The 19986-nt window shown below is 35.9% G+C and overlaps 1 protein-coding gene across 4 annotated transcripts in view; it reads right to left on the reverse strand.

Annotated features, from left to right (window-relative positions):
* Positions 1–19986, reverse strand: part of LOC410317 (small conductance calcium-activated potassium channel protein) — a 228054-nt gene that overhangs the window by 66478 nt on the left and 141590 nt on the right. For all 4 annotated transcript variants that reach the window (XM_006566310.3, XM_393798.7, XM_016914843.2 and 1 more), the window contains one exon: positions 7998–8411. In XM_006566310.3, the coding sequence (XP_006566373.1) occupies positions 7998–8411 (414 nt within the window). The remainder of the gene's footprint in view (positions 1–7997; positions 8412–19986) is intronic.

Consider the following 19986-nt stretch of genomic DNA (forward strand, 5'->3'; position numbering starts at 1 on the left):
CTTCGGTTCTTTATATCGAACGTTGCTCCTTTCCCAAAAGGGGTTGGGAAAATTCATAATAACCGGTTGGAGAAGGTGGGCCGCATAAACAGGCGCCAAGGATTTATCGTTGGCGAATATTGACTTCGCTTCATCTCGCCCCCGCCTCGGCTACGCCAAGAAATGGAACGCCTCCTGAACTGTTACGCGATACGGCAAACAAATAATCCGCCGTGTATTCCGTTCGTATCGCGAACGGTTTACACAGGCGTACTCCATAACTCCGGCTCCCTCTCGCGGACCTTATTATTGGATATTCGAATTTCCCGCTTCTTTCCACGCGGGAGAAAGAAAAAATCGTCGCGATTGCAATTCTCGATCGATTATACTTCAAATTTCTTTTCTACGATATTTCTGCGCATTCTGTAATACAAGAATACAAATGTGTGAATTAGTGAAATGTATTAAAAAAAAAAAAAAAAAGAGAATAAAATATTCTTCTTCTATGCTCGATTCTTTTTTTTTTTGCTCCATTAAATTGGTAAATTTTGTTTTATTTTTATATTTATCGACGAGATTAATACGATAATAATGAAATTATTGGAGTATATATCTCGTTATATTTTGATTGTTAAGGAATTGTATCGCAAGGGTAGAAACTTGTTTCGACTTGGCGCGAATAACTAGCACGTGGATGTTATATGGGAAAGGGAAGGGGCTGGGGGAGAAGAGGGTTTGAGTTTGAACTGCGTGAAACATTAATTTTCGTTTCGCAAGACGTTTAAACTGTTTGACTTTGTTAATTGGCGTGCCTGTTTGTTCACGGATGTATATATACAACGCGCAACACTCGCGAAAAATGCATAAGAAAAGACCACTTCCAAAGTTTGGATTGCTTTTCAGCAATTAACTACTTTTCGTCTTCCTTACGAAAGTGTTCATTACGTTCGTCTTGTTTCGCCCTTCTTTGTTTAATTTTGCGCTAATGTAAAAAGGGAGGTAACGTAAATTGAAGAAACAATGATTCAAAATGATTATCTTAACACGTTTCGATTTACGAAGAATGTATTTGCGTTTTTCATATACGTTTAAGTTCGAGTAAATAAATTCTTCTAAATGATTCAGAATACTTTTTTCGAGCCCCTTTTATACAAATAATTCGAATATTCGAATGACGAACTGAAAAGTTAAATAAATAAATAAACTTCTTGGGGGGAGGGGAGGAGGAAAGAAATCGTTTGCCCAATCTAGAATTTGGCACATGCAGTTATTTGTGTTTCCAATCTTCAATTAATTCTTGAAGAGTAAACAGGGGAAATGTTGAAATACACGTGGAGACCGGGTACACATCACGTATTAGAGAAATTGACCGACCCGGCAATTTCTCCATGGAATTTGTCATACGTTCAAATTTCAAATTTAATTTGAATAAATTTCATCGCCTTAGATTGGAAAGACGATACACGGCTCGTTTATCTAATAGAATACGAGGTTACGATATTCTAATCTATTACATGGAGTATTCGATCTCGTGTGGCTTCTTTTAAAATGACCCGAGTCTCTAGCTTCGTAATAACATTAGTCACCTGTCATAATTGTGACAATGTTAAACGAGTTAAGGAGTCAGACGAAAGGTCTTCGAGTTTGAAGAATTAGAGGAAGAGGCTTCGAAATGAAAAGCATCGCCTTAAAAAAGGCATATTTTTATTCATTCAATATAGCATTAAAAATCGAAGGGGAATGAAAGATTTGTGTGTGTACAGCATTTTGATAAACATAAAAAAAAAATAATTGTAAAACATCGAAAAAAGAAATGCCTGAGGAATCAAATATGTGGAAAATTTCTTTTTGTCACTTTCACATTTCTTGTGAAAAGTTTCAATGCATCAATGAACGATGGACGATTCAACAACGTGCAGAATGAATATTGATTCCAAAGAGATCCATAGCAAAGAAATGTTGTTTTCATGTTTTTTTGATTTATCACGAATTTGAGTGGAAAATGACAAAATAATTCCTACATCTGAGGATTGAAAGGATGTGTTAATTTTTCCAAGTGTATTCTTTAAAAATTTTGAAATTTATAAATGATAAAACGATAAATTTTCCGATAATAGAAATTGAAACAATTCCCCGTAAAATTGATAACATTTTTAAAAAAAAAAGAAAGAGGTGCAATTTATATGTTTAATGGCTCGATTCGTTCTCTTCGAACTCGTTAATTTCGTCTGGATGAGGAAGGGGGGGGGGGGCTGATATTAATTGCAACATTTGAATTCAACGTTTTCGTCTAGCAAGTATCGGCATATCGAGCCGAGTGAAACGTTTATATCGAGTTCCTGAATTTAATTATACAAGTCTGCACCTTTGAACGTGCCATATACCGATATCCAAGTTTCATGGAAACCATTACAGGATGCAATCAAGTTTCCACTCATTTTTCATTTGAAAAGAGTAATCAAACGTAAGTAATTTGACAGATTTCATTTATGTTTGTTTCTTTTGTCACTTTTATATCACGATATATGATATGAATAATTACTATTTTGAAACTTGGATGGATACTACTTGGATACTATTGAAAATAAATTTTTTAATTTTAAATTTTGATAATGATTAATGAATGAAATTTACACAAGTAAATTTTGTTTTAACAAGATAAGAGAAACTCGTTTACATTCTTCTTCTTTTCAAGGACGAAATATTCCTTTTTTCCAAATTTATATATATATATATATTTTCATGATTTTCCAATTTTAAATTTACATTTTGATAAAATTTTGAATAATAAGAGAGATTCGTCTATTTTTCTTCTTCTTCAAGAGGCGAGATATATAATTTCTAGATTCTACACGTGTATGTGTTCATAATTTATTATTCGTGGAAGGGATGAGGGCACGAAAAAGTTCTAAAAGAGACAGATTTCGATGTTCGTTTGGAGAGAGAAAAAAAAAAAAAGTTGAGTTAGCATGGAATATATCGGCGAACAACAGTATGCAATCGAAGTTCTGAGATGTTAGTCAGAATCTTTCCAACAAGAAAGATGATATATTACCGTTTCTTTGTCTCCTATTCAATTCGTTTATCTTACTGAAATGTACTCTACTTAAAATTCAAATGCATTTATAACTCTAGCCTCCAATTGAAAATAATTCCTCGAACATATTGTTCAAAAGAAACTTTAAAATGGTTTTTTTAAAAAAAAATGATTTATTGTCGCGATGTAACGTAAATTGTAAATTACAAAAATAAAAAAGAAATTTGAAAACTTAATAGGTTCGATAATTTTAGTGTCTCTCTTCCTCGAGGATACAAATATTAAGAAGAATATTTCAATGCTTAAGGATATTTTGTGCAAATTGTATTCAAAATATATCAATTTTCTCCTACAAGTTTTTGTTTTCTTTGTAACAATGGAAGATTGTTTCGCATTATAAAACTACAGATTGGCATCGTTGGCGCTTTCACTCCTGTATTCTTTTTTTTTTGTTTTTTGTTCCAGAAAGAATACAAAGTACAATCTCTGTTCGTTTTTCACAAAGAATCTAGTTTCACAAAGAACCGCCGAGAATTTCTTTATTATTAAAACTACAATTTTAACATTGGAACGAAATCTTTCCTTTTACGCGAAAATAAGAATCCTCTTGATATATTCCCGACTTAAAGTTCTTACCTAATTTTTTTCCAAATTCAATTCGAATTCGAGCGATTCATCTTCGAATTAGAGTTCTTCTACGTACAGGTGAAGAAACGAATAAAATAAAAAATTTAAACGAAAACTTTGAAGAAAAATTGATATCATTCTCACCATTTCTTTTTATGCAAAACACACAATATATGAATGCACGAATGTAAGGAAAGCAATGCATAAAAAATGAGACTAGCCGTGCTGCTACTGATCGTTCGATTTTCCAAATTTCGTTTTTGAAAGACTCTATCTTGAGATATTTGCAATTCTATGTCCCAATGCAAATTTCCAAGAGTCGCGTGAAACGACAAATCAAGAAACAAACAAACGTTAAATATTTCTGTGGATTTCTTGAAAGGAGAAAGTGTGTTATAATATAGATTTCTTTCTTTTTTTTACACTTTTTGATTTGAATTATTAATAAAGCTGAAAACAATCGCGTTACTTGGCTGTAATATTAAATTTCAATTCGAAAATATTAATTTTTGAAAGGAAGTTTTACTTTAATCAAACTATTACAAATTATCCTTTCATGTAGGAAAACAATAGAACAATTCCATTTTCACCTTTTCACAATCAAAAATGGGCCCTCTATTATATATCACGAATTCATCTTTTTATTTAATAAATGATTAATCAAACATTTTTCCCTTTTTCTTTCATTTCAAATTATTTCTTTTTCACAGCCAACACTTCTACCAAACCTAAAAATCAAAGAACCAGAACACTTTAAAAGAGACAAAAGAATAATCAAATTTCACCCTTCAACGTTGCACCCTTCTCTTTTTTATTACAAAATTTTTCTTCTCTCTTCTTTTCTCCATAATTAGATTCTATCCTTTCACGGTTCTCATCAACAGAACTCCCACCTTTAAAACTCACAAAACACCTTATATATACATAAAGGATTCCCCTAAGATCAGACATTCCCAGATTTGGCCCGGAATCCGGGCAGAGAGTATTCGAGGGCAGAAAGAAAGGGAGCAATCGAATGCAACCTCCTGGCCTTCTTTTCTTCTTCACCAGACGCACAACCACCATTTCCCTCCCTCCAACCCATTACCGATATTGTTAATCTATTCATCGGTACTTGGCGCCGGTTCAGCCACACTGTTGCCACGGTCAACAGCGTAATTCAGTCGTCAACCGTGCTTGCCTTTCCTCACGCTAGATTTAACCAAAATCGGCGAACGATGATTAGGAATGGAACGGGGGTGGGAAATAGGCGGAATGGAAATACAGATCGTTACCACGGTTCGTTCAACGAGCGAAAGAATTGGGAAGATAAACAGGGCGATAAATTCGCCCTGTCGAGCACCGACTTCCTGCCATTATCCTATTTATTCGATCGGTGTGAACAGGTGATTTATCGGTCAAAGACTTAATTCAAATAAAAGGGGCGAAAGAAGGATCAGATCGAGTGATTGGAATCGAATTTTTGCATCTTTAGAATAGATGGAAAATATGGTGTTTGATGTGGAAATATCTTCGTGTAGATATTATTTTTGACCAGCCATTCAATGTTCGTTTCGTAGAAAACATCTTTCGAAAAAATTCGAAATTTGAAATTCTCAGATGAGAAATTGAAATATGAAGCTACAATTATTCTTTAATAAGATCACTTTGATCTTTGATTCGAGGATTATTCCTGAGGGAAATAAGTGGGATCACGTTTGAAAGAGAATGAGATATATAAGCGATTGAGGCAAATATTTTCATGAGAAACAGGAAGCGTCACGGTTGACTGGTTCAATTCTTTCGTATGTATCAATTTCGTATTCCTGAATGAAATATATCGGGAAAACGTCTGATCGACGCGAGGCATCAAGATAAAATGATAGAATAAATAAATGAAACTTTCGTGCTTTACCTCCCAATTTTCCCGCGCCTAGAATTCCCGAATTTCCTGGACAAAAGAGATTTTCTTTACTATTCTACGATATCGTTCGTTTCTTTTATTTATCGAGATCCTTCTTCTCTCGCCTTTCTCTTCCTTTCCTTATATAAATTTACAAAATTTACAAGAGTTGCAAGAAATTAGTTTACACTCAATACCACAAAAAGGAAGCCTTCAGATATTTCGTTATTCTATATATGTACGAGGGAGCAAGAAATTTCTCTATCTCTTCGGAATTGCCAATTGATCACGGAGTAGACGGTTAATTAACATATCAATTTGCCATCTAATTAGGAAGGCGACGCACTTCATTACCTTCAGGAGGAAGAAGAGGTGCTTTCAAAGCAGAGACATTCGATTGATCGAGTCGTCGCAGGCCGGCAGGCGAATAGTAGTTTAATTGAACGAGGCGCGAGAAACCTTTGAATTAATGGGCAAATAACGAGTTTCGAATTGAACTATTTATAAAGGCAAGATCTCGAGGGCGAGAAATAATCTAATTCTTGATGAAAGAAATAATGAAATTTCTTCGATCGTTTAATTCGAGTGATTTTTGCTTTATCTTTTTTTTTTCCCCCTCCTTTATACTTTTGTAATAAGAAAGAAGTTGAGAAAAGTTGCTCGATACTCTCTTTTTCTTCCCAAGAAATTAATTCCTTGCACGCTTTTCGACCAATATCTTCCAATACATGGGATATTTTTAAATTTACTAGCACAGCACGTGTGATCTAAACGTGTGTTGTTTCGCTGTGAAAAAGAACGCGTGATCATCGCTTGAAAGAGGTAATGGAAGGCTATACTCAGAAGTAAGATTAAAATTCATCGTCACGTACATCTAACGATTTCGTAATGAGGAGACGTAAAAGCTTTTCGAGCTTATCTCTTGTCTTTTAACAAACATGCACTCGACTATCAATAGAGAAAAAATTGCACGAAAAGGTGCATCACACTCTTTTAATATCGCTCGAATTATTCATATCATTATTATTCAAATTTGCAATTTGTAAACCACGAGGAATCGTTGAAATTATTCCATAATATATTCCATATATATTGATTAAAAGAAATCATTGACTTAATATTGATTAAATATCACAGAGAGTATCATCTCATTTCAAAAAAATCATTTCAAGAAATTCTTCGATATTGTTGATGTTTCACATTTTTTTCAATCAACTTCGAAATTCAATTCAACGAAATATATATTTCATCGACGTGTTTTGTTCAAATTGTAAGAAAGAAGAAGCATCATACCTCCATGAAATTATTCTCGACACATGCTAAATCCAATGGGTTCCGCGCAATTTTATCCTTTAGTATTCTTCTCATAATATGCATCCTAATGTTCACTTCCCTCCTCTTCTTGCTCTCAAATTATCATAGAAAATACATCAAGCACCGCCATTAGCATACAACTTGCATCGCCGCAATTCGGTTTCATTCTTCCGCCTTTTTACGAAGAACACTCGGCCAGTTTCCTGAATAAATATTAACCACCTTTTTTAAGCCACCCTAGCACCCATAATAATTTCAAAACAATCCGTCCAACTGTTGAAAATATCGGACGAATGTAACGCGTTAACAGAAGAATCGTTTAAAACTGGAGGATAGCGTCGTAAATGGTTAAATTTTCTTATCACGCTATATTATAATCCGAATGGATGTACTCTTGTTAATTCTGTCGCGAGAGTTTGCGAGTTTGAAAAGTTTCGTCCAGTTCTGGAACGCCGTCAGGTTTCAGGGATCGACTGAACGAGAGACAAACTGATCGCGAAGTAGGCCGGTTGAATCTATTAAAAAGTTGCCAAGAAAGTGCTCTTCCCTTGTATTCTTATTAGTTGAAATTCCAGGCTGCTGTTAACGAAATTTGTTTTTCGCGATGCTGGGGGATTAAAACGAAGGAATCGGACGTTTTTAAGATTCTCTAAGAGGCTCCTACGAAAGAAGAAATCCGTTGATTATGCAAACGATCGCTATTCGATTAAGAGTACTTTGTTTTCAAGTAAATTTATCGGGAGCTCGATTTATGAGAGAAACTTAACCAACTTTTTAAAATCTTTAACGAATTAATACGAATCTGTTTATAGCATTCTGGAGACTCGAGGTATTCGTATTAAATCAGGAATCCTTTTCCTTCTTCAAAGAATTTTGTATTATCCTCCGTTAAAAAGTGGGATCACGCGTTGATCTATTATTTATAATGCTACTACCTTCCTCACAAAACTCTTCGAAATCAAATATATTTTTCATCCAAATCTCGATACCATGAAACTTCTCGCAGTCTTCTTTATATTTTCAAACTCACTCCCAAAATTTTATCCCCTAGCAAAAGAAGAAAGCTTGCCTCTGTTATTCCAATTAACCCAAATTCAAAGAAACAACCTTAAAAAAGCATCGACAGATAATCGTCGATTAACAATTTTGCAGGCTCACCTTGGTGTAGACACCGGCGCTGGACAGTTCGTTCTCGATGACCATCACGATGATTCCGAACATCCCCATGACGAGGGCGTAGTCGCTGATGCGTTTCCGCTTCTCGAAAAGGGCCTTCCGCCTGCCGAGCCGGTAGCCGACGTTCGGTTTGTGCTTCGAGCCCGGCCCGATGCTGCCCGAGGGGCCCTTCACTTGCCCGCCCCCGGCCAGGACGCGCTCGTCCACGTAGCGCGGGTACTCCGAGTGGATGCCGACAAGGGCGATACCGGCCTCCTCGCCGGTTCCGGTTGCGCCGCCGCTACCGCAACCAGCACCGCCGCCACCCCCGGCGCCCCCCACGCCGCCCCCGCCGCCCACGCCGCCGCTGTTCTTCATCGCCCCCGGGATCGAGAGTGTCGACACTGGCTTCCGTAGCTGGAACAATTGCGATCGGCGGGTCAGTTAAAGATTTTGGAGAGGGATTTTGCGATTGCGGATGGGGGAAAAGTGTGCAGATTATTATTTTTTGTGGTTGGAAGAATTGTTGATGGAATAGGGTAATGATGATTTTGTATTAATTTTGATTGGAGGTGGAAAGGAGAGTGGACGGAGTAAAAAGTAAAAATAAAAATTATTGTATCGATTATTTTCGTAGAATTGGAAGAGTTGTTGGTTGGATTGCAAAAATTATTGATGAATAATGATAATTTTGGATTATGGATGATTGGATTATAGTAGTTGAAAGAAGAGTGGACGGAGTAAAAAGTAAAAATAAAAATTATTGTATCGATTATTTTCGTAGAATTGGAAGAGTTGTTGGTTGGATTGCAAGAATTATTGATGAATAATGATAATTTTGGATTAATGATTGGATTATAGTGGTGGAAAGAAGAGTATACGGAAATAAAAATAAAAATTATTGGAAAATCGATGGTGCTAATTACTTTTTTCGTAGAATTGGAAGAGTTGTTGGTTAGGATTATTGGATGAGGAAAAAGTATATCGATTACTTTTATAGTTGGAAGAATTATTGATGAAATATTAACGATAATTTTGTATTAATGATTGGATTAAGTGGAAAGAAGAGTGTGAATAGAATAAAAATAAAAATTATTGGAAAATCGAAGGTGTCGATTACTTCCACAGAATTGGAAGAGTTGTTGGTTAGGATGATTAAGGAAATTGATTCAGGATTGTGCCGATTTCGATGATTGGATGGTGGTGGGAAGAAGAGTGGATCGTTTCGCGGCACAACGTTCATTGTGGCGGGAATCCTTCTCGTAAAATGACTATTTAAAACGAAACGGAAGATGGTGTGGAAAATATAAGAAGATCTTGGGAAATCGTAGAAATATCAAATTAAATCTTCCTTTAACTTAATTTATTTCGTTATATTTAATTTAACTATTTTTTTTTTTATTAAATTTGTGATCGAGAAATAAGATAAAAAGAGAATCGAGTAAATCATTTTGCTAATTTTAAGTTCTAACATATAATAAAAAAATACCTACTGAAACAAAAAAATTTGCACCACATATCGGTAAAATATGAACTGAATCTCGCCATCGTTATCGTTTTATTTTCATCTAAAAAGTTGAAACGCGACTATAAAAATACGAGACAAAGGCAATGAGGTATCGAGCGCGAAAAAGTCGAGTCGCACGAAACCTTTGTTCCAGTTTAAAAATGAAATAAGATCTCGGTGGTAAAGTTTATAAGAGGTGGACGTTTGCGAAATCGAAGTGGATGTCGATATATACATATATGTGTACATCGTCGAAATAAACGGATGGAAACGTCGAAAACCGTGGAATTCGGAACGACGACAAGCTGCGTCGTTTACGAGTGCTCGTCGATTCGGATCGCGGGGAAATCCGGTCAAGGAGGCGATCGGCGTCGCCTTGGAATCTCGATTGGCGGAGATCGATTGTGTTTAGTGCGAGGCGGGGAATGGATAGCGGCGTTCGGGGCGGAAATCAAACGAGTTCGATCGGAAAATAGGTTTATTCTCTACGCTTCGAAGTATCTGAAAAATGCGAAAAATAAGTGGAAAATAAAATTCTACGAAAATGCAATATAACGATGATATTACATTAAGATATAAAACGAAAAAAAAAAAAAAGAGAAAATGTTCCGATATATGAAATTTCGTTGAAAATTTTGATGAAAATATCTTCAATTTATCGTAATTAAGATTGTCGTATACGATACTATTTCCAAAAATAAACACATTAATCGCGTAATTTACCTTAAAACTCGATTAAACTCTATTAAAATTAGGAAACTTTGAACCGCTATATAATAACTTCCAAGATAATGACTTTCAGTCAATCAACGAAGGACCATTAGAACCGCTGAAGTTTAACCCTTTAAAACGCTTTTTCATTTATCTCGACACAATTTTTAATTGCTGTGTATCGTTGTATAAAGAGTAGTGTAATTTTTAATCATTTATCTCGAACCAACCATTCGTATTAAAATTAGAAAAATTTTGTACAATTTCGAAAATAACCACTTCCGGTCAACGAATAAACGATCATTAAAAGCGTGGAATCTTGCCCTTTAAGACGCTTTTTCATTTATCTCGAGACGAGATATCATCGTGTCATTTCTGATCGTTTATTGATCCTCGTCGCTGGGATCTTTTGCTCACACCTCGTCTCACTGACTTATCCCAAACTCCAAACAAATGCCAAACATGATTCCTGGAAGAGCTGTAATACTACGATTCCTAGAAATACATATAATACTTACTACGTAATACGTATTTCCAGGAAAAGATATGGGTCAGTAGATCACATTCATAATCTTTGCACTGTCTTAATTATTATGGAAACTTTGAACGTCTATATCTTCTATAATCGATTGTAATATACAGATTAAACATTCTCGATAGTTTTTTCTATTTTATCAGCGTATTTTCGTGATAAAATTCTTATATGAAAACTGGAAATTTCTTTTGTTGTTATCTAAAGTATATAGAAACGTATATCTCTTTAAAATAGTATAGAAAATTTTAAACCAAGATAATAATATTTTCGAGAATATGAGAGATTGTTACGAGTACCGATGAAAAATATATTTTATCAAAGAATAACCTAAATGTACTCCAATAATATAATCTCTGATATAAAATTTAAAATTGATTAAAAATTTACTACGAAACATTCGATGAATATCATAAAATAAACCTAGATCATAAAACTAGATCATTCCTGTTAAATATAAAATTAACAATTTAACCCGTACAACGTTAATTCAACCAACAAGAATTTCCTTTGTAATACAAATTACAAAGGAGGTCATACTGCGGTGCTCGTACACGAGAAAACTGATTCAATTTTCATTTCGACCGGAATACCGTTCCCAAAATTATCCCAAACTCGTCTCGAATTTTTCCACCCTTTCATTTCCACCCCTAGAAACGAGGAGAAACGTTTAATCGTCTCATTAATCGCGAAACATCGCGATGAAAATTCCTCACGCGAGTGGAAAAGTTATCGTTGCGCTTTTAATAGCGCGCGGCCGGAGCTCGCGACAAAGGGGAAGAACAATGCGCCGAAATCAGACAAGAGAAAATCAGAGCAGACAAGAGAGCGTATCGCGCGTATTTAAATTGCATCGACGCACGCTGGAAATACCGATGAAACAATTACGGGTCGACGTTAAGACTGACACCGAATGGGAACCATGAGGGGGTGGTTTATTCATCGTGCTTGAAATTACGCGAGACCTCGCGAGAAAATTGAATTTATGGTGGATGATCGATACTCCACGGGAGCGGAGTGGAATATTCGGTTCACGTTGTTTGCGCCGATAAAAATTGTAATTAGATCGTAGAGGTTTTAGAAGGAGGGACGGATTCCTTTTTTTCCCTTTTATTCGAGCCCTTTGCTATTGAACGCTATTGGCGACATTCTTGTGTGAAAATTTTTATATTAAATTGGTTGGTTGGATTCTTTTAATATATCGACAAACTCTTTTAATACAAAATTTTATTAATTTCATCGAAACGAGTAATTTATTTTTCGATTTTTAAACAAGGAAGGATACAAAATCTTTTATCTTCTCACAATCAAAGCTACTCTAACGTATCTTTGATTTTATTATACAACTCGTCAAGAGATTGATCTTGATTTTTTTTTATCTCTCCACTACAATTCATCGACGCTTTTTCTAATAACGACTCTTACAATTTCGGAAGTGACAACCGGAATTTTTTCAGATTCCTATTTCCTCTGCTCATCAATCGAGCGAATATTTCCATTTCCTTTTCAAATTATTATTACATTTTCTATTATAATTCCAATTTCTTACGAATCACGTGTCAGATTCGTGATAACGAGTTTTTTTTTTTACAAAATTCGAAGGCGCTGAACTTCGAACGCTCGTCACACACACACACACATATACATTTTCGCCCGCTTCGAATCGACTTTTTATCGAGGAGAAAGGGGCGAGAAAATGGCGAGCGAGGGTGAGCATGGCCGCGAGGCGGATAAAATTTGGGAAAATGGTTGATGGTGATTTTGCCGCGAGCGAAGGCAGAAACTCGAGGCGGAAATAGAAATACAATCCGGCGTGGCACGCCGCCACGCGCAATATGGGAAATGTACGACGAGGAGAAAAAAAAAAAAAAGAAGAATAAGAAGAGAAAAAAATTCATATTGTGCGAAAGTGAAGATAAAAATGGAGAGAACAAGGAGAGTAGAGGGATTTGGGAGGTACGAATGCACGATAAATGGAAGATGAAGCTTGCAACGTATTCTGAAGGTGTTTCTTAGGAAAGCAGGTACTTAAACTGCTTCCTTGGGAGCTTAGGACGCTCCATTGCCAACTTTACGTTATTGCCTGAAGGTGGCTTGTTTCTCATAAATTTTTCGTCGATTTATTATTAGCCTAAGTATAATGCTAACTTTAACGTTCAGAGTTTTAATCCTGTTCAATTTTTGAAGAATTTTGAAGCGTACGAATTATCTCCAATTTCTTAAACTTCGAAGTGAGATATAGATAAAATCTTGTATCATCTTCGTCGAGTTTTTAGGGGATAGAAAATATTCGGAATTTAGAATAATTCCAATCCCTCTTCAACGTGATTATTTTTGCCAATTCTTTTTGACCAAACAGTCTAAATTAGACCAATGTCTCCATTTTAGAATTTTAGTAATATTTTTGAAAATGCAATCTCGAAACGAGTTTTTGGCACAACGAAACGCATAGATGGTTTAGCATCCACGAACTTTCGCCCGTTTTATTAGCTTTCGATGCTATCTCATTTCCGGAAATTAGATTAAACCGTGACGTGCGTTAGATTAGATAAACCATTAAAATTTAACGCTAATTCTCTTTTCTTTCGTTCGAACGTATTCGTGGAAATCACGTGTCCACGGATAAACCGACTGGACTCTAAAAATGAACAATATTGTATTAGAAGAGGGAGGAAAATAATAGCGCGCCAGGGTTTATAATACGTATCCTCCGGGATAAAAAACATATTTTTCGCTAATGGGATACCAAGAAGATAGCGGTGGAATTGTTTTTTAGTGGGATTTCTGTAGATCTCTGCGGACGTATATATATATATATATATACAAAAAAGGATAAAAGCAAAATGCAGGCTCACGTTCAGTCTGGGATTAAGTGGAAATAAAAAAAAAGATATAATATAATACCATAAAAGAATGATATTCGTGGAGATAAAGGGACACATATGGGGAGAGATGTACAGATAAAGGAGGAACGCGTGAAAGAGGGAGAGACGATTGAAAAAGCGAAATGTTCGATAAAAAGTGAAGAGTACAAAATGTGCATAAGGGGGGACAAAAAAAAAACAAATTGGAATTCTTCTTCTTCTATGGAATAAAATATCGTGTAGGATTATAACAAAAATTGTTCATACGAACAGTAAAATCTAACATTTTTTTAAAAAATGTAGAAGAAAAATTCTCCTCGCGATGATAAAACGAAGAGGATTACAATGAGAAAAAGAAAGAAAGAAAAAAAAAGATTCACTAATATATCAGAAGTATTACGCCCAATGTGCAAGTAATTATGATTATTCCTTCTTTAATATTGGATTGATTAAATCTCCCTCGTTCACGAAATGGTTAATATTTTTTTTTTTTAGAGAAAGTAAATGTCCTTTTTTGCGAAAAGAAAAATTTGATTTGTTCATTAACGATAAAAATCAAAATGGACGTTATATTGTACGTAATCCATCCTACGTGTGTATGTGTTATAACGTGAAAATGAACGTGAAATGCACGAAAATCGCAGTAGTAATTGTTGAGCGTGCACAATGGCACTTCTGGTGGCTCGTAATTCGAATTAAACGCATAGCTCACGAAGCTAAAAACTTAATTCTCAGTGATGAATTTTCATTCCAAAACCGGTACGGCAGAAGTGCTTAAACGTTTCTTCTCCCACCTACCACTGTTCCTCCTCACCTACAATCCTTTCGTTCCTTTTTCGCTAATGAGCAGGCAGATACAGCTGCAATTGGACCGAGATGCAACTTCATTTAAAATCTCGAGAATATCAACCTGTCTCTTTCGATCCCGCTCGGTTTTCAATTACACTCGAGAATTGTCGAGTTCATCGCGATGATGATAGACTGAAATTATATATAGATATTCATTTCACGAGAGATTATCCAGAGTTTTCAGAGAGAAATTATCACGTTTATATAACCGAGGTTACATTAACGTAAACGTCCTGGAAGGATATAAGATGGAAGATTGATATTTCGAAAAAAAAAATTTGCATAAAGAAAAAAATAAACGCAATTCGATATTCCTAGAATAAAATCGCAATCATTTTTTTCTTTTTTTTTTCAGATATCGAATAACACACTGATAAATAGACTTCCAATATTTATGCATTCATAGAAAATTCAAATCCATGCAAAAATATACGGAGATATAAACAATATTCAAATTAAGATACTCGTCACAATGTTTATACGATAAATCACAACTCCATTCAATTTTTTCAATTCACCATACAACTGAACACTGTCCACATATTTCTCTTTCTTTCCACAAACTACCACTATCACCTTCGCCTGCCTAATTATTGCGCCAGGTTAATTCTCCATTACTGTACCGTCAGGTTAATTCCTTAATTCCTCTCAAGAGGTTAATTTCTAAATTTCAGTCGAATCTTCGAGCAACGTCTCGAAATTCCCTCCCAATTCGTTCCGTGGCAACAAAGATAAACCGCGAGCATCCGTATCCGCCAGTGATCTGGAGGTTTACCAGGGGATAATTAAAATAGTTGGCGGAACCCTCGGTTATTAAATCAAGCATACCGCCCACGCTCGCCGCGTTTCTCGTGTTCCGCTCGCGGAACGCGAGCGAAAGTTTCTCTTCCCGAGGAGATACGGCAATTTTATCACACTCGCGATATATTCGAGAACGAGATTGGATTCTCCATCGTTTATCGAGCAAGAAAGTAGAAAATTCGAGATTTCTCGTCCAGGATACTGGAGGCCAGTTCTGTCAAACAATAAAATCGTAAGTGTGGCAATTTTAAAAATTACTTCTGTGGAATTTTCATCTATTATAGTTTTATGGAGTTTACTTGGAAAATATGGAATATTTTTACAGCTAGTATCACAATTCTAATTGTACTATGTTGGATCTTTCGTGCAATGAACGAAAGATTCACAACGATCGGGAAGCAGATGAGTTACACGACGAGGATAATTATTATATACCTGACGATCGTGGAATACCAGTCGAAGAATCACGCGACACAATCGACCTCGTGACCTTTCCTCGCGGCAGCTATGGGGCAAGACGGGTCGTGTTATTGGGAGAGGACAGAAATGGGGTTGGTAGTCATGGAAACCGATCTCGAGAGACTACATCTTCCTTAATCCGACTCTTGATCGGTCCACGGTATTCTTAAACTCATCTACTTGACGAAATTCGCAGCTTGAAACGTAGTTTCGATCATTTCTCGATCATGAAAGTCGTGCAAGACGATTCGAGCAATCAAGAATTTAATCCTAAAGTTAAAAAGATTAATATTATATATGTGATTATTTTTGATTATGATATGATATAAAATCTCGTATATTTTATACTTTTATGTTGATTATATTATACTAGTACAAATTATTTGTATTGAAAAAAAAGTGTAAGATTGTTCTGTATTTTATCCGAAACATGAACATCCAAGATGACCGCTAAATGAACCAGTTTCTACTTTTGATGAATTGCACGAGTGGTCCATTCACAAGTAAAGTGGCAGTGACAAGTCTAAAGTACCTTCGCGATGAAATTTCACTCAAGATATGTCTCGTAGACGATAATGAGAGTCCAAGAGTCTAACTGCATAAGCAGCTTATCTTACCTAGAATCCGGTATTGTTCGAAACAATAATTATTCCAGATAATAATTTCACGATCTTGATTCCATTTTTAAATGGCGTGTTTCATAAAAAAAAGAAAAATACATAAATGTATTCATGTTTCATTCGAAACGGATGATCAGAAATTATTACTAGTTTTAGAAAATTAATTCTGAGAACTGGATCCAATTATTGGAAATTGTATAATTCACTTCGAATTCCTTTTTCGTAAAGTATATGGACACGAATTCGTGATCCGGCGTTCAAATTGTAAAGCTTAAACTCGTTTTAAGACCGTATGGATCGCGAGGCTTAGTATGATATCTCCTTGGGGATCGAACTTTGTTACAATATTTAACGTTACGTGACTCGAAAGTGGCATTGTGAGAGCAGAAATTTCTTGGAATTTCGTAAAGTTTGCAAGAAATCTTGTTGTACTTGGTCCAAGTTTCGGCTTGTCGAGTAAATATCGAGTTTTTCGCGAGTTTCTGCGAAGAGATTGAACCGTTGTCGAGATTGCCACTGCTCCCCCTGATTTTTCCCTCCAGAACAGGTATACCAGTTCCAGAGAAAAAGTTGAATTTCCACGATTATTTCCCCCATCTCCGTATTTTTGGAAACGCATACACATCCCTCTCGCAAGTTACAGCAAAGTACATCGTTTAGACGAGTTCGATATTATTAGAGATTTCTGGAGATTGTGTTATCGTTGACCCGAGAGATGGAATCCGGGTTGGAACAATGCTTGCAAGTTACAATTGTCGCCATTTTGCCTTGGTAAGGAGAATTTCGTCTGCGTCTCAGATCCGCAGAAATTACGTTTCTGAAGGAAAATCCAGGCCAGAGCAACGATCACTCCGAATATATCTTACTATTTCGAATCGACTCGATTAAAATTCGAATTGCAATTGATCTCTGCTCTATTTTCAACTTCTTGGAAGATTATGCAGTTAATCTATCAAATTACGCAACAAATCGTGCGATACATACATTCCCTTCCTTTTCCACTTTGAACTTTTTCACTTATTAATACTCGTCGAATCAATCTTCCTCCCCTTAAAATTTAAACGAAGATGAGACGAAAAACTTTATCAAGCGAGTCCACTTGCAAAATATTTAATTAATGCTTCGTAGATTTTCAACATTTGTGAATCTTTCTCGAATAAGTTGAGTGTAAAGTTGAATTTATTTTAAACAAATCCTCAACAGTTTTTGCCAAATAGATCGTCGAGTCTCGATTAATCGTCTAATTCCATCGCGCTGGGTGCACTTAATCGTATAAACTTAATTCGAAATAACTTGATACGGAGGGGAGATGAGGAGGGTGTGTGTGAAAGGATCACCGAGGCGTGTAAGGGCTCGCGATTTCACGGATGGGCAGATCGATCGCTGATTACTCGCCGCGAGAACTTAATTAAATTTCAACCGAGGCTGATTTTCAATCGCTTAAATTTCGCGCCTGTTAATAATTAGTTGGCCAAGCTTATTGAGACAATTCCCAGACGATCGCTGCCCTCTTTCATCTCTTCTATTCGACGAGGATAAAGAACGAGAGAAAGAGGAGAAAGAAAAAGTTAGATCGATTCGATCGTTTTCTTGGACGGCGAGGTTTCCTTTTTTGCGTCAATCGATGCGAAACGAAACAAATGCGGAAATTTTACGTCGAATGGGGGTGATTCCAGTTGATGATAATACGTCCAATGAATTCTTTGAATTCTGTAAACGTTTGATATGCATAATGGTGGAGATATGATTGCGCGTAAAATGACGAAATTTGAACGTCGAACATTTGAAATTTGAAAATTTTGAAAAGGAAATTATCCAATTTTCTCTTTTCGTTTGAGATTCTTTTTCCTCGTCAACTATGCATGTTTTATTATATTATATATATCTACTGTCCCTTTCGTGTATCTGTATTTCTCTGTATTAAAAAAAAAAAAAGAATGTTCCATACGTTCGAATTTCTATCAGTTTCGAATTCGTTGCAATTCGTTAGGATCCTTTCAATTAAATACTTATTTTATTTTCTTAGTGTATCATCTTCATCCCGAACAACGTTTACTTCCTTTTCGACCGTTTATTTCACACTCCATACCACTTTCTTCCTCCCTCTCCTCGAGCAAAGATTGCCGCTTTGTTCCACAGGGGATGAATTCGTTTAAAATTATCGTGGACGAGCGAAAAGTCTCGGGCGGGCCTCCAAACCGTCTTCCTTTTTAACATTTTATCGTTGACCCTCCATCTTCCGGAGTTTCACGCCTTACGATCCTCAATGGAGCCAGTTTCCTTTCCCGAACTCCAAGAGGATCGTTCTCCTCGTGCCACGCAGGGAACAATGCCGACACTCGGATGTCATTCGAACGTGCTCCCTCTCCCCCTCGCTCCTCTTCTTCCTCGAGCACCTGTCCTTTGTAAACGTCCATGCTTTTAGAAACGTTCACCACTCGCGTATCACCATTTCTTCCCAATAAGCGCTTAACCAAGGACCGTTCGATCGATCGAACAGACGCATAATCGATCCCCTTTCGACTCGAATAAATCATTGTTAACATTTGACGAAATGTTTCGCGCTTGGACGTGTATTCTTTACTAATGATCGATTAATTAACTCGGATAGGAGATCATTTTCTCGTAATTGATTTGCGTATTCTTATGGGTGTTCCAACAATTTAGATCGATCTCGAGTGGGTGGAAAAAAGCGATTGGAGCGACCTAGATGCGTGGGAATTTAACGGTCAAACATGAGTAATTACGATCCGAATTCTGGCTTGAAAATAGTAATCGAATGTATATATATGTGTATAATAGTATTTGAACATGAGTAAGCTTGAATTGTCGATATTCAAGTATTTGGAATTTCGAAATGTCGAGAAGGAAATGTAAAAAAGAATTTTTTTCCTTTTTGTGATCTTACAATTTTTCCAAAAGGTACAAAGTGTCTTCAACACTCGCGAAACTTGATCGAAGGAAACGGAAGATCGTAAATTTAATCGCGTGGACGACATTTAAGTGAACTGCGATTACAAATATGCCGGCCATTTATCGACCCTCGCCACTGTGAGATTCGCGATTTCTTCTGACCGAAATTTTCGCTCCACTTTTGCCTCGTATGTAGGCAATAAAGGGGACGAAATTTGAGAGGAGTATTATACACAAATGTACGAGAATATTAAATCATTATTTGTTCCGGAAGAAAATGCAGCGATTCCTTCGTTTCGGTTCCTGTTTTCTGTTTCTGCGATATCGATCGTGGAAGGGATTCGATTCGTCTTCGATGGAACTTTATTAATGATTCATTTACCGTCTACGTGAGTTGACTTGTGTTTGATACGAACGTGAGCTTTGCAAGCAATTTCGTTTTCTTCTAAATCTCGAATATTAGAAATAATATTCTCAAATCTGGAAAAATAAACATATCTAATAATTCTAATTTCAAAAAATCAACTAATAGTTAATACTAAAAAAAAAAATTAAATTAATAGATATACTACAATTATACTTTATATCTAAGTCAATTTGAATTATGAGAAAAACCTCGAATATTAAATATCAAATTTACATTAATAATAATTTTACCGTGCCACGATACGATCCTTTGTCTCGTCGTGAATAGAACGAATAAATTACATTCGAATCCAACTCGTTATCCACTCTT

Source organism: Apis mellifera, linkage group LG11, assembly GCF_003254395.2.
Source record: "Apis mellifera strain DH4 linkage group LG11, Amel_HAv3.1, whole genome shotgun sequence".
Lineage (NCBI taxonomy): Eukaryota > Metazoa > Arthropoda > Insecta > Hymenoptera > Apidae > Apis > Apis mellifera.